Source organism: Neopsephotus bourkii, unplaced genomic scaffold (genome assembly GCF_033783945.1).
Source record: "Neopsephotus bourkii isolate Nb327-2 ecotype Australia unplaced genomic scaffold, CSIRO-AGI_Nbou_v1 NB_867, whole genome shotgun sequence".
Lineage (NCBI taxonomy): Eukaryota > Metazoa > Chordata > Aves > Psittaciformes > Psittacidae > Neopsephotus > Neopsephotus bourkii.
The window spans coordinates 3,686,504-3,700,710 of NW_026901363.1; the positions used below are offsets into that span (position 1 = coordinate 3,686,504).

A 14,207-nucleotide genomic window follows, 5' to 3' on the forward strand; every position below is an offset into this window, starting at 1 on the left:
TCCAGGTATTTGAACTAGTTAGTTAGTTGAGCATGAGACAGGCCAGGTCTGCTGGTGAGTTTTAGCTGCTTAGGGATCTCTTTCTAAACTTTTAAGGTTGCTAATATTTGGAGATTATTCTGGTCCTTCTGCTTTTCTGAAGGTTAAAAGAAGGCTGTAACTGTAGGCTGAACAGCAGACCAGCTGATTGAGAAACATCTTGTGTAGCACTCCATAGCAATCTTTTTGGGATTGAGATACGTGGCTTCATGCTGGGGTAATCTGCCAGGCAAGGAGAGCTTGTAGTAATGAGCTCTCCTTCCCCTGCTGATTATTATGTCCAAGCCACAGGAAACTCTGAATGCAGTATGTGGCTGCATAAAACATTTTTAGAGATAAAGACTGATCAACACTTTTGTATGGCCATGGCTCCACAACCAGGGTTCATGCCCTCTAATATGCTGAAAACTTTCTTTTAATGAATCTGCACTCCTGCTATAAAGGGGGTAGGTATCCCCACTTCCTCTGAAGCTGTCCACTGAGCTTTATCATTATTTCAGGTTTTAATTTCTTTTCAGGTGCAGGGTGTTACTGGAAGTTTTGAAACATTGGTTAGAAATGGAAAGTTCGTACTACCTGTGGCAGCTAAAATATGAATGAGTTCCTTTGTTTCCTTAATAATATCTATCTTATATGACACAATGCTTAGGAATTATTCAACAGTTTCTACTGTGTTGGACTACGTACCTTTTGATTCTCTCTTATCAGGAGACACTTATATTCCTGGAAAGAGCAGCAAGAAAAAATTCATGTGCAGAGGCACATGCAATTTCAGACAGGTTCTGTATGTTCTTTTGTAACTAAAACATTACCTTTTGGCCATTGATAAAACACTAAAAATGCAGTTTTCCTCTCTGAATTCAAACTAGCAAAATAACTAGTAAATACTGTCTTTCACATCAAGGGTCAACCCAATTCTGTTTCTTCTTGGCTTTTTTTTTTGGTAGGAGGAGTTAATTTGTTGGGTTTTTTCTTCTTTTTTTTTTTTTTTTTTTGGAATATAAGCTGTGTTAGAGAAGGCACCAATAAATGGTTTATTACTGGGAAGGATGTTATTAAAGAAATTTGGAAAGATGTTGCTTCTAGATGATAGTATCTAAAAATATTTGAGATAAAATAGAAGTATACAAATCAGATGTTACATTGATGCCTGTATGATCATAATAACAAATATATAAAAGCCAAAACTGGAACTGATTGGTTTGTTGTGAAATGGTTAAAACTGGTTTTAGCATCCTATGTAAGATTTAAAAATGGGTAACTTCTGACTTTATTTTTCTAATAAGCACATGTATATATTACTTCAGAGGGTTTTGTGGCTTCACTGCAGTAATAACCATTTCACTTGTTTGTGGCTGGGTTTATATATGTTTTCTTCTTGGATATATTGAATTTTCAGGTCATGTTTTATGATACACCATCTCATACTTTCTCTGCATTTTCTTCTGTTGTCAGGAATTTTCCACATATATCTGACTTAAATGCTGTCTTAATTGTCAGGTGTCTTGATTTCTACTTCCCTATTGTCCCCATTAGCAGACACAGTATATTTTCATCATGCGTGTCTACTTAGATGAAATGTTACCTTTTCTTAGGAGTACTTTCAAAGATAAAGCAATATACTATCAGTTATTTCTACAGTGTTAATCTAAATGTACACTGGAGTACTCCATATATTTTAATCATTAATCAAGATGTCAAAGGAGCCTCATTTCTAATACATCAGCAAGCAGAAATTTAGATACAGGCTTTAGTCCAAAATCTGAACATACCTTAATTATCACAGCAGTTTTGAACTGAAGGCGTATATACCCTTCATTGTTAACAGACACTATAAAATATTTTGTATCCTATGACAAACAAGATATCAACATAGAGCTGAGTGGCTTCTTTGCTTGGTTTTGGGTTTTGTTGTTTGGGGTTCCCCACCCCCCACCCCCCAAAAAAAATGTAATAACCATTCTTTATTTATTACAGCCAGGTAACCTGGACCAAATTTTAAGTTTTGTTAATTTAAAACTGATCTTTGCACAGTAGCTGTTTGAGTCTTTTGCAGCTTTCTCCTAGGTGTCACCATGACCCACAGAACAGCTCCTGTAGACTTCAGGACAAGTGACTTCCTGCTTCAGATGTGTGCACTGAGTGATGTGAGCACATCTACAAACACTACTTGGCCATCCTTCTTTACTGTTTTTTGGAGACAATGTTGTTTCCATACTGGGTCGGAAATAGTGATGATCAGAACATGAACAACAATTTATTTTGAAAGTATGAACTATTACTTGCAGGAAAAATGGACTTGGAAATATCTCATTTAGATAAATTTTTGTGTGTTAAAGGGAGGGAGGAAGAACACCAACACTTTATGCAATGCAGTAAGCTAAGGCACAGTCGTGCTTATTTGGGTAACAAAGAACTACTATTTGTATAGACCTTCATGTTACTACACCCTTCATTTAGACCTTACACAGCTTCCTACTCCCAGTACCAATGCTAGTTTTGCTTTACTGCCAGTATTACCAATTATTCTTCACCTTAAGTATTGTTTCTTAGCCTGTAAGTACAAATATCTGCGGGGTAAATAAAAGTCCTTCTCAGAAATGCTAGAAATAAGCAAAAAATAATTTAATCTAACCATAGAATGGTCTGAAAAGCTGCCTAATTAAGTTTTAAGGGAGGACTACACTACATCATTAGATATGTGTTTGGTCTTCATACTCAGTGTCATGAAAACATGCCAGCTGTTCTTTGGAATAGAGGGCAATAGAGATTTTTATGATAAGAAAAGCTACTCTTAGCCCACAGTTTTGTTACAGGTGGAAGAGGCCTTAAGACTTCTCAGATACCTGACAGCGAAGTTGGAGCAGAAGTTATGGAAAAAGTAGAGATGAGCATCTCTTGCAGTTAGTGTTTTGTTGACAGTAGAGCTTAAGCTGAAAGGCAATAAGGTAACTGGCTGCGCCTGGTGCAGCTTGGGCTTCTCCTGTCCTGCTCCTCCAGAGGATTCAGGAACACCGGGGATGTCACTTCCACATGCATGTCAAAATTTGCATCTGCCTCCAATGCCTCAGGAGCCCTGGTGCCGGCCAAATGTGCCTTGGTCACCAAGTGCCGGGAGTACTCAGCCAAGGGAGAAGCTGCTGCATTTCCATTGTCTGCTCGTGGGGCAAGCTGGGCTGTTCCAACTTCTGTCCCAGGGATGTCCGTCAACGCAGCTTCCCCTTGTTCTTCATGTGCTCCTGGGAAAACAGTGGCTCCGCTGGGCTTTTGCTGAGGTATTGCACCCACAGGAGAGTCAGCTCTTGCAGGCGACATTGACATTTGACAGCTTTTCTTTGACGCCTCATGTTTCACTCACTGCTGGCTGGTTTCCTGGAGCAAAGCTACACCTTGGCCTAGAGGCTTCTTCTCTTTCCACATGGCTGTCACCTGCGGAACTGTGTCTACTTTGGTGCTCTGCACGGCAGGTGCCTGTCTCCATGCGTGTGTCGGTGCCTTCCGCTTGTCAAAGCCAGGGTGTAATGTGTGGGTTTGTTCATCAAAAGGTTTAAAGGAAAATATTGCTTGCTACACTCTAAGAAACTCTCTGTAACTAGAAACGTTCCTTTTTTGTAACTATTGTACTTTGTGAGTTATAAAGGGAAGTCAGTTGTATTATTACACAAGATTATGAGAGGGGAAAGAGAGGGGCGGGAAAAAAGACGCTGAGGCGCGGCCCCTTTAAGAGCGGCCGCGGACTTTCCCCGACGTTGCCGCTTTAAGGGGGGGGTCAGGTAGTTTGAAGTTGTATCTTGTTATATGTACCATATAAGGGAGGGAGGCTGTGATAAGGCTGGTAATGGGCGTTTCTCGAAATCTCTGGAAACTTCTCGAGGATGAGACACACACACACCCACACACACCCACTCACACACTCACACACACACACACACACACACACACACACACACACACATATCACATGCCTGTCACAAGCTTACCCACCATCTTAGCCCCCCCCAGAAATTCCATTTGTACATAGTTACTTACTCAATACACAAGTTTCACCTCAGTTCTTGAAACAAAGTCTTTGGGCAAGAAGAGAAGACTTTTGGGAACAGCCTTTGACTGAAGAATCTATATTGATTCAACTGGAGTGAAATTGGAGGGAAAAGTGCAGGCAGAGGCGAGCGCCGGGGGGAAAGGGATCTCGTTTATTGGCCCGAGAAAGTGTCCGCAGCGAGCGCAGGCAGCAGCACGATGTCCTCAGCACAGCTCCCTCTGGCCTGGAGCTGCCAGTGGAGCACTACTCCTCCACTTTGGGGCTGATGCAGGAGCAGCGGAAAGCCCTGCGCAGAGCCTTCAGCGCCCTTCTGAGGCGAGATGGTCGTCGCTGTTGGGTTGCCTCTGCGTCCAGGAGAGCGGCGATGCCTGCAGGGAAAGTAAGGCTGTAGGTGTGGGGCTGGGCGACCAGCGGGCAAGCTCCTGCTGCCACCCGCCACCAAGGCCTTCGGCTTTCCAACGAAGGCTTTCAGCGCTCACGCAGAGAGGGGAGGCTGGGGCACGGCCGAACTTGTGCACAGGCTGCTGCCGGCCTTGCCTGGGTGCCACTTGGTTCAGGGACGTACCTGGCTCCTTGGTGTCCTGAACACTGGCAGGTGACCCTGCCAGTTTATCCTTCTGTAATGGTGGGGAGGCAACATCTGTGATGGCCTTTCCGTGTTGCTTCTTAGGTGCTCTCCTGACTTGCTGACAGACTGCAGCCTGCACAGCTGTGCCAACAGCTGTGACCTGCTGCGGGGCAGGTGCCTCTGTCTGGGCCTGTATTAGTGTCCGCTGCTCATCCATGCTGGCTTCTGCCAGCGGCTCTGCAGCCACAGAGCTCTCTATGTCCTGAAGCTCTGCAGGCCTTATTGATGCCGTTGTCACATTCACATGGCTTTGTGCCATGTCCTCCTGTTCCAGAGGCTGCTCATCCATTTCCTGGAAGACAGCCAAAGCCTTGTGCAGGACATCGCTCACGACGCGCCTGGCTGTTTCCCGGAAAACCAGCTCAGCGGCAGTGGGGCTGAGCAGGTCAAATGCCTTTCTCTGTGCCTCTGCTTCTGACTCCTGCTCATCAAAGACATGGGAAGACGATGCCGCTGCTTCCTCCTCTTCTTGTGCCACAGCAGCGTGAGGTGCGCGGTGCTGCTCTTCCTCAGCAGCTCCAGGCAGGGCCAGAGCTGCCGGCTCGGTGCCAGTGGAACCAGAGGGGGCAGGAGAGCCACTTTGCAGGTCTCCAGCTGCCTCTCCTGCCACATCCGTGTCCACGCTGCTGGGGCAGGTGGACCCCTCCTGAGAAGGCGTGAGGGTGGCTTGGAAGAGCTTTGGCACCCAAGGGTTGACATTAATGTCCTGTACGGTTGGAACGTCCACTTCCCGGACCAAGGCTTTGAGCCAGATGTTGCAGTTGGTGACCAGCTTCAGATCATTCAGCTGGGACAGCTCTTCATCTGTGTCCTTTTCCCATTCCTCTCTCCTGGTCTCCTCCTTCTTTACCTCCTCCTTTCAAAACCCCAGTTCCTCCTGTAATCACAAGCGGGATGCAGGGGATGAGCAGGTCAGCCCCAAGCAGCGCAGCAGCTGTCCCCAGGCAGAGGGAGGCTCATCCCCCTGTGCTGTCCCATCCTGTCCTTGGCACTCACCTGCTCCTTGAGCTCTGTTATGGGGAGCACCAGGAATCTCCCTGCCACAAGCAGCGGCAGGGAGGCACCTGCCTCCTGCACCTGAGGGTCGGTGGTGCCGGTCACATGCGCTTCGGTCTCTGGGTGCTGTGAGACCTGAGCCAAGGGAGAAGCGGTGGCATCTCCTTTGTCTGTTCCTGGCGCAAGGTGGGGTGTCACAGCCTCTGCCCCAGGGATCTCTGTCAGGGAAGCTGTGACTTTTTCCTCGCCTGCTGCCGGGAAGATAGCAGCTTTGCTCTTGCGCCTCTTTGTTGGTCTCTCAACATGGGAGATGCCATTTCTTCGCCCTCATATGCCACTGTTAGGAGGGTTTTTTTGCTGGGCTTTGCCTGAAGCTGTGCAGGCACTGGAGACTCAGTGCCCTGAACGGCTGCAGGCCTCATTGCTGGCATTGTCACATCCACACAGCTTTGGTCAATGTCCCCCTGTTCCTGGGGCTGCTCATTCATTTTCTGGAAGACAGCCGTCGCCCTGTGCAAGACACCTCTGACTACGTGCCTGCCTGTTTCCTGGGGATCCAGCTTAGCGTCTGTGGGGCTGAGCAGGGAAAATGCCTTTCTCTGTGCCTCTGCTTCTGCCTCCTGCTCGTCAAAATCAGGGGGCACTGGTGCTGGTGCCTCCTCTTCTTGCGCTACTGCAGTGAGAGGTTCGTGGTGCTCTTCTTTCTCAGCAGCTGGGCTGACGCCTACTCTTGCGGCCTCTTCCTGATGCCTTTTGTCGCTGGCATCTTTGCACTCCTCTTTCTCATCCTCCTCCTTGTCCTCCTCGAGCGAGACCCCCAGTTTCTCCTGTAATCAGACAAGCGGGATGCAGCAGATGAGCGTGCTGCAGCTCAGCAGCGCAGCAGCTGTCTCCAAGCCGAGGGAGTCTCATCCCCCCCCTGCTGTCCCATTCTGTCCTTGGCACTCACCTGCTCGTTGAGGAGCTTTGTTGTGGAGAGCACCACAAATCTCCCTGCCACAGGCAGCGCCAGGGGGGCACCTGTCACCTGTGCCTCAGGGTCGGAGGTGCTGATCACATGCACCTCGGTCACTAGGTGCTTTGAGACCAGAGCCAAGGGAGAAGCGGTTGCATCTCCTTTGTCTGTTCCTGGGGCAAGGTTTGGTGTCACAGCCTCTGCCCCAGGGATTTCTGCCAGTGAAGTTGTGACTTTCCTCTCGCCTGCTGCCGGGGAGACAGTGGCTTTGCTGGCCCCTTGTTGTTGGTCCCCAGACATGGGAGTTGCCACGTCTTCTTCACCCTCACATGCCACTCTTAGGAGATTTTCATTGCTGGGCTCTGCCTGAAGCTGTGATGCCACGGAAGACTCAGTGCCCTGAACTGTTGCAGGTCTCATTGCTGGCACTGTCACATTCACATGGCTTTGGTCAATGTCCCCCTGTTCCTGGGGCTGTTCATTCATTTCCTGGAAGACAGCTATAGCCCTGTGCAAGACACCGCTGACTACGCGCCTGGCTGTTTCCTGGAGAACCAGCTCGGTGGCTGTGGGGCGGAGCAGGGAAAATGCCTTTCTCTGTGCTTCTCCGTCTGCCTCCTGCTCGTCAAAATCAGGGGGCACTGGTGCTGGTGCCTCCTCTTCTTGCGCTACTGCAGTGAGAGGTGCGCGGTGCTCTTCTTTCCCAGCAGCTGGGCTGACGTCTACTCCTGTGGCCTCTTCCTGATGCCTGTTGTCACTGGCATCTTTGCACTCCTCTTTCTCATCCTCCTCCTTGTCCTCCTCGAGTGAGACCCCCAGTTTCTCCTGTAATCACACAAGCAGGATGCAGTGGATGAGCGTGCTGCAGCTCAGCTACGCAGCAGATTTCCCCAAGCCAAGGGAGGCCCATCCCCCTCTGCTGTCACATCCTGTCTTTGACACTCACCAGCCTGCATATGACTTGACGAAACAATCCCCCAGTCAGATGGGAAGGCTGCTTGTCTCTTTTCTGCTGGAGGAGCTTCCTCTTCACAGGGAAGTACGTTAGCCAGTGGGGCGTGGGTCGGCGTTCCTTGAGCACCCCGTGCCTGGTGCAGCTTGGGCTTCTCGTGTCCTGCTCCTCCAGAGGATTCAGGAGCACTGGGGATGTCACTTCCACATGCACGTCAAAATCTCCGTCTGCCTCCAGTGCCTCAGGAGCCCTCGTGCCGGCCACATGTGCCTCGGTCACTGAGTGCTGGGAATACTCAGCCAAGGGAGAAGCTGCTGCATTTCCATTGTCTGCTCCTGGGGCAAGGGGGGCTGTTCCCACTTCTGTCCCAGGGGTGTCCGCCAATGCAGCTTCCCCTTGTTCTTCATGTGCTTCTGGGAAAACAGTGGCTCCGCTGTGCTTTTGCTGAGATATTGCACCCACAGGAGGGTCAGCTCTTGCAGGCAAAATTGACACTTGACGGGTTTTGTTTGCCACCAGATGTTTCACTCGCTGCTGGCTGGTTTCCTGGAGCAAAGCTACACCTTGGCCTAGAGGCTTCTCTTTCCCCATGGCTGTCACCTGCGGAACTCTGTTTGCTTTGGTGCTCTGTACGGCAGGTGCCTGTCTCCATGCATGAGTCGGTGCCTTCCGCTTGTCAAAGCCAGGGGAGGCTCGTGCCGGTGTCACAGGAGGGAGAGGTGCCTGGTGCTGAGCAGCAGCCGTGTGAAGCTGCCGCCGTCTGGTGCCTGCACTGCTGATGTTCATGACGGTGGCGCCGCCAGAAGCTGCAGAGGCTGCTGGTATCACAGGCGGCAGCCTGTAGCAGCGGGTGCCCGGCCTCCCTGGGCGAGGTGGTGGCTGCGGTGCCGTATTCACCAACAGTGGCACACCAAGTGTCTGCTCCTGTCTCGACTCGCTCATGCGAGGCAGCACCGCTTGGTGCCGCAGCCTGCCCATCTGCAAGAGAAGCCAAGGAGAGAGGCTGTGTGACAGTGTCCCTTGTGCCCACGTCCCAGCTGGCTGAGCTCGGACAGAAGGGCCCCCTGCCAGCTGCAGGGCAGGGCTCAGCCCCGCAGGCAGCTGCCGCCTGCTCCCAGAGCTGGCTGGGGAGAGGGCTGTCCCCCCGCAGCCCACGGCCACTGCCCAGAGCACCCCCAGCTTGACCGGGCCGCCTGCGGGGCACGGCACAGGGGGCTCAGCTTACTCTCTTCTGCACCTCCCGCCTTCCCCTCAGCAGCTGCCGGGCTCAGGAGGACGTTTGGCTCCGTCTCCCTGGGGCTCCCTACCTGTGCCTGCTGGGTGACCATAGGCCGAGTCCTCTCTGAGTAGCACAGCTGTGGCAGCGTGATCCCATGGTGGGATGATGCCTGGCTCGTGCTGCCCTGCGGCACTTCCTCGGGCTTCCTCTGGGCCACCTGCGGGCAGGAGGAGGAGGAAGAGGCGTGTGATGGAGGAGGCTTCCTTGGCACAGCAGCCCCCCGAGTGCTGGCAAGCCCGGGCCTGGCACCGAGGCAGCCCCGTCCCGCCACCGGCCTCTCCCTCCTGCCCCACCCCTCACCTGGCGCCTTCTCTGCTGGCTTGGCCTGCCCTCAGCGGGCTGGGAACGGGCGTTTGCCTCTTTACCCATGGGCATCTTCCACGTCCTGGGACGCTGAACTGCCGTAGGCTTCCAGGGAAATTGCTGCCTCCTGAGGGAGGCTGCTCCTCTGCACTGAGGTACTCCAGGGCTCTCCCTCCTTATGTACCCCACGGTCAACATGGTGTCATCCCCCGTCACAATGGCATCTGGGCACGTGAGCCCCCCCCACATCACAAAGTCCCGGCTGTCGCCATGGAGATGCCCAGCCCCGTGACTGTTCCCAACCGGTCCCAAACAGTGACTGGCATCTCCATAGCGACCACTGAGGCTTTGTCATGTTGGCACCATTGTGCCCAGTGGCCATGCCACACCATGGCTGCTCTGGGCAATCATAGAGTCAACTAGGTTGGAAAAGACCTTTCAGATCATCAAATCCAACCCCTTCCCAGCACTGCCAGTGCCACCGCTAACCCATGTCACCGAGGGCCTCTTCTACTTGGCGTGTGAACTCTTCCAGGGGTGGTGACTCCATCGTTGCCCTGGACAGCCTGTTTCAATGCCTGACTACACCTGAAGAAATGCTTAATAATCTCCAGCCTATACCTCCCTTGGTGCACCTTGAGGCTTGTTGCTCTTCTTCTATCTCTTGTTCCTTGGGAGAAGAGACCAGGCACCTCCTGGCTTCAGCCTCCTTTCAGGTAGCTGTAGAGAGCGATAATTTCCCCCTTGAGCCTTCTCCAGACTAAATCCCCCCAGGTCCCTCAGCCGTTCTTCATCACACTTGTGCTCCATACCCTTCATCGGCTCTATTGCCCTTCTCTGGAGCTGCTCCAACGCCTGGCGGGTGCATCTGTGCTATTGTTCATTTCACAGTTTGCCATGCCACGAGTTTGGTATGTTTTTTTTTAGTTTTATCGCTTTGTTGACGGGCAGGGGTGACTATAGTTTTGTATTTTCACCTTTACCCAGTATTTTACCTTACAGTTCACTTAAATATTTTCATTCCTTTTGCAAACATAGTTTAAAAGAAAGGGCACTATTTTAGCCCATGGTTACATAAATTTGGTCTGTGAAAATGTGAAAATCCTAAATTTATATCTTCACAGAATGCAGAAAGAAGTTTGCTGAAAAGGCAACTTTACAGTCGGCAAGTCTTTCACTATGTGAAAGAGCTGTTACCCTCTCTGGAAGGTGTCTTCTCTCTCCTTTATTCTGTGCACATGAGAAATGGATCTATATAACTAAAGTAATAATAATCCTCTGTGGCATTTCGACATTTGGCATACTTGAGTTAAAGTCCGAGCAGAAATTACCAGCATTAAAAGTAAATGCACTTAAATTTGTGCAGAGCCTGAAAATAGCACTTCTAGATACAAGTATTTTAGCCTATTTGAAGTCTGATTTATCAGTTTTGGCAGTGTTGAAGACAGGGGAACTTCCAGCATGGTTAGAGCCTGTGAAAACGGCACAGGGCAAAGGCAGTGTAACAAAGTTTGCAGCTTTTCGATTCCCACATGTAAATTATTTCTATTACCAGTACTTATAATCTAAAACCGTAACTTTCTGAAACCTTGAGACTTAAGGAATCATGTTGATGTGAAAGAGCAAGAGTCTGAAGCCATTTCAGTTGTTGCCTGTATATCGTCTATTACATACTCTATTGCTGTTTAAAGCGGTTCTAGCATATTTCAGTAGCTAGCAGGAACATTGTCACCTCTAAGTGTATGTTCTGCTAAGAGAAACCAAACATCCTTAGTAACTTCCTTGCTGTTCTTGTGTTCTGTTTGCTAAATGCCTACTTTCAATTGAGTAAGGTAACATTTACTTTATTTTTCTCTTACTTGTCATTGCCAGTTCCTGCAAGCAGGTGGTAATTTCCTTTGCAGCTTCAGGAACAAGAGAATAAACAGTTGCTAAGTACTGGTGTGGTTTTACTTGGCAGATGCTTCCCCACTCCAAACTGTAATTTTGCAACACTACAGTTTTTAGGCAATCTCTAAGAACAACACACCATTGATTTGTTAGAACACTGTTTAATTGTGCTACATAGGAATGTAGACGCAAATTTTACAACCTTCCCTGCAAGGAAAATTATTAATAAATAATCTTCATCTTTTACAATGAGTCCTTTTTGAAAATCACTGGGAAAATTATTTTACTTCATTGTTGTAGGATCATACACCTTTGTATATCTTTAAGCTAGGGTGTTCTTCAGTTCTTCATCTGAGCAGTCTTAACATCTTTATTAAGCTATATCTTGCTTGCTGGTAGTTTTTCAACCTCTACCATGGTTGTGTTTGTCTGAAAATGATACTTAGCAGTGGAAACAAGAACAGCTGAATCCTGTGTAGTTTATTCACATGAATAAGTGGTTCCACTTATTTCTGCTATTGCATCAAGTCAAAAGAACCCAAAGCTCAAGATCAAAAGATGATCTTTCTTCTCCAGCTTTGCATCCTGACAAATTCTAATGTAGATGCAGACACAATTTTATGTATTAGAATTTTCAAAACTATCTACATACAGGTACGTCTGAAATACAGCTTTATATTCACTAAAACTAGATTTTGTCTGTCTAGATTTAATTGTGCAAAGTGTTATTAGAGTTCAACGGTATATTACTTATAAAGGGATTGATCCATAATGACGTTTATTTGTCATGCAGAGAGTCTAGTTTGTATTAATTTTTGTCTAGTGGATACAGTTTGGCTCTTCCACATCACAGTAAATGAGGCAAAATGGGGTGTGGTGTGACCTTTACAAGCTGAGCAGACTTCCTTAGTGAAGTTTAGTTACCACTTTCTGCTGTTTCATGTGCCACTCTTCAAGTTCTCATACATTGCTGGAGGAACTAGCTATTTATAAGGAAATCTTATGGAGAAACATAAGAATTTATCCTTCTGCAGGCTGGGTGGAGTGTGCTGTTACATGCAATGAGGCTGATTTCAGTCAACAGAACGAAACAGGGTTGTACTTTGGCACGGTACATATATATGTATTGCTTCCCTTTGGTGCTGGGGGTGTGTGGGGTGTCTGTGTGTGTGTGTGTGTGTGTCTGCGTGCGTGAGTGGGTGAGTGGGTCTTTTCCAACCTAGTTGACTCTATGATTGCCCAGAGCAGCCATGGTGTGGCATGGCCACTGGGCACAATGGTGCCAACATGACAAAGCCTCAGTGGTCACTATGGAGATGCCAGTCACTGTTTGGGACCGGTTGGGAACAGTCACGGGGCTGGGCATCTCCATGGCGACAGCCGGGACTTTGTGATGTGGGGGGGGCTCACGTGCCCAGATGCCATTGTGACGGGGGGTGACACCATGTTGACCGTGGGGTACATAAGGAGGGAGAGCCCTGGAGTACCTCAGTGCAGAGGAGCAGCCTCCCTCAGGAGGCAGCAATTTCCCTGGAAGCCTACGGCAGTTCAGCGTCCCAGGACGTGGAAGATGCCCATGGGTAAAGAGGCAAACGCCCGTTCCCAGCCCGCTGAGGGCAGGCCAAGCCAGCAGAGAAGGCGCCAGGTGAGGGGTGGGGCAGGAGGGAGAGGCCGGTGGCGGGACGGGGCTGCCTCGGTGCCAGGCCCGGGCTTGCCAGCACTCGGGGGGCTGCTGTGCCAAGGAAGCCTCCTCCATCACACGCCTCTTCCTCCTCCTCCTGCCCGCAGGTGGCCCAGAGGAAGCCCGAGGAAGTGCCGCAGGGCAGCACGAGCCAGGCATCATCCCACCATGGGATCACGCTGCCACAGCTGCGCTACTCAGAGAGGTCTCGGCCTATGGTCACCCAGCAGGCACAGGTAGGGAGCCCCAGGGAGACGGAGCCAAACGTCCTCCTGAGCCCGGCAGCTGCTGAGGGGAAGGCGGGAGGTGCAGAAGAGAGTAAGCTGAGCCCCCTGTGCCGTGCCCCGCAGGCGGCCCGGTCAAGCTGGGGGTGCTCTGGGCAGTGGCCGTGGGCTGCGGGGGGACAGCCCTCTCCCCAGCCAGCTCTGGGAGCAGGCGGCAGCTGCCTGCGGGGCTGAGCCCTGCCCTGCAGCTGGCAGGGGGCCCTTCTGCCCGAGCTCAGCCAGCTGGGACGTGGGCACAAGGGACACTGTCACACAGCCTCTCTCCTCGGCTTCTCTTGCAGATGGGCAGGCTGCGGCACCAAGCGGTGCTGCCTCGCATCAGCGAGTCGAGACAGGAGCAGACACTCGGTCTGCCACTGTTGGTGAATACGGCACCGCAGCCACCACCTCGCCCAGGGAGGCCGGGCACCCGCTGCTACAGGCTGCCGCCTGTGATACCAGCAGCCTCTGCAGCTTCTGGCGGCGCCACCGTCATGAACAACAGCAGCGCAATTACCAGACTGCGGCAGCTTCACGCCGCTGGTGCTCACTTCCAGGCACCTCTCCCTCCTGTGACACCGGCACGAGCCTCCCCTGGCTTTGACAAGCGGAAGGCACCGACACACGCATGGAGACAGGCACCTGCCGTGCAGAGCACCAAAGTAGACACAGTTCCGCAGGTGACAGCCATGTGGAAAGAGAAGCCTCTAGGCCAAGGTGTAGCTTTGCTCCAGGAAACCAGCCAGCAGCGAGTGAAACATGAGGCGTCAAAGAAAAGCTGTCAAATGTCAATGTCGCCTGCAAGAGCTGACTCTCCTGTGGGTGCAATACCTCAGCAAAAGCCCAGCGGAGCCACTGTTTTCCCGGGAGCACATGAAGAACAAGGGGAAGCTGCGTTGACGGACATCCCTGGGACAGAAGTTGGAACAGCCCAGCTTGCCCCACGAGCAGACAATGGAAATGCAGCAGCTTCTCCCTTGGCTGAGTACTCCTGGCACTCAGTGACCAAGGCACATGTGGCCGGCACCAGGGCTCCTGAGGCACTGGAGGCAGACACAGATTTTGACACGCATGTGGAAGTAACATCCCCGGTGTTCCTGAATCCTCTGGAGGAGCAGGACAGGAGAAGGGCATGCTACACCAGGCCCGCGGTGCCCAAGGAACGCCGACCCACAACCC

At 50.8% G+C, this 14,207-nt stretch overlaps 1 protein-coding gene across 1 annotated transcript; it reads left to right on the forward strand.

The window, feature by feature from the left end:
* Positions 1–12,510: 12,510 nt before the first annotated feature.
* Positions 12,511–13,415, forward strand: LOC133214014 (uncharacterized). The gene is made up of 4 exons (XM_061356665.1): positions 12,511–12,729; positions 12,873–13,071; positions 13,116–13,278; positions 13,331–13,415. The coding sequence occupies exons 1-4, from the start codon at positions 12,529–12,531 to the stop codon at positions 13,413–13,415; spliced, it is 648 nt and encodes a 215-aa protein (XP_061212649.1). The 5' UTR covers positions 12,511–12,528.
* Positions 13,416–14,207: the final 792 nt, after the last annotated feature.

Bases quoted from the DNA above. Each gene is read 5' to 3' on its own strand.
- LOC133214014 (XM_061356665.1), top strand. From the start codon at position 12,529: ATGTTGACCGTGGGGTACATAAGGAGGGAGAGCCCTGGAGTACCTCAG. The intron at 12,730-12,872 runs GTGAGGGGTGGG...TCCTGCCCGCAG, and splicing joins GCCAGCAGAGAAGGCGCCAG to GTGGCCCAGAGGAAGCCCGA. The intron at 13,279-13,330 runs GTGGGCACAAGG...CTTCTCTTGCAG, and splicing joins CGAGCTCAGCCAGCTGGGAC to ATGGGCAGGCTGCGGCACCA.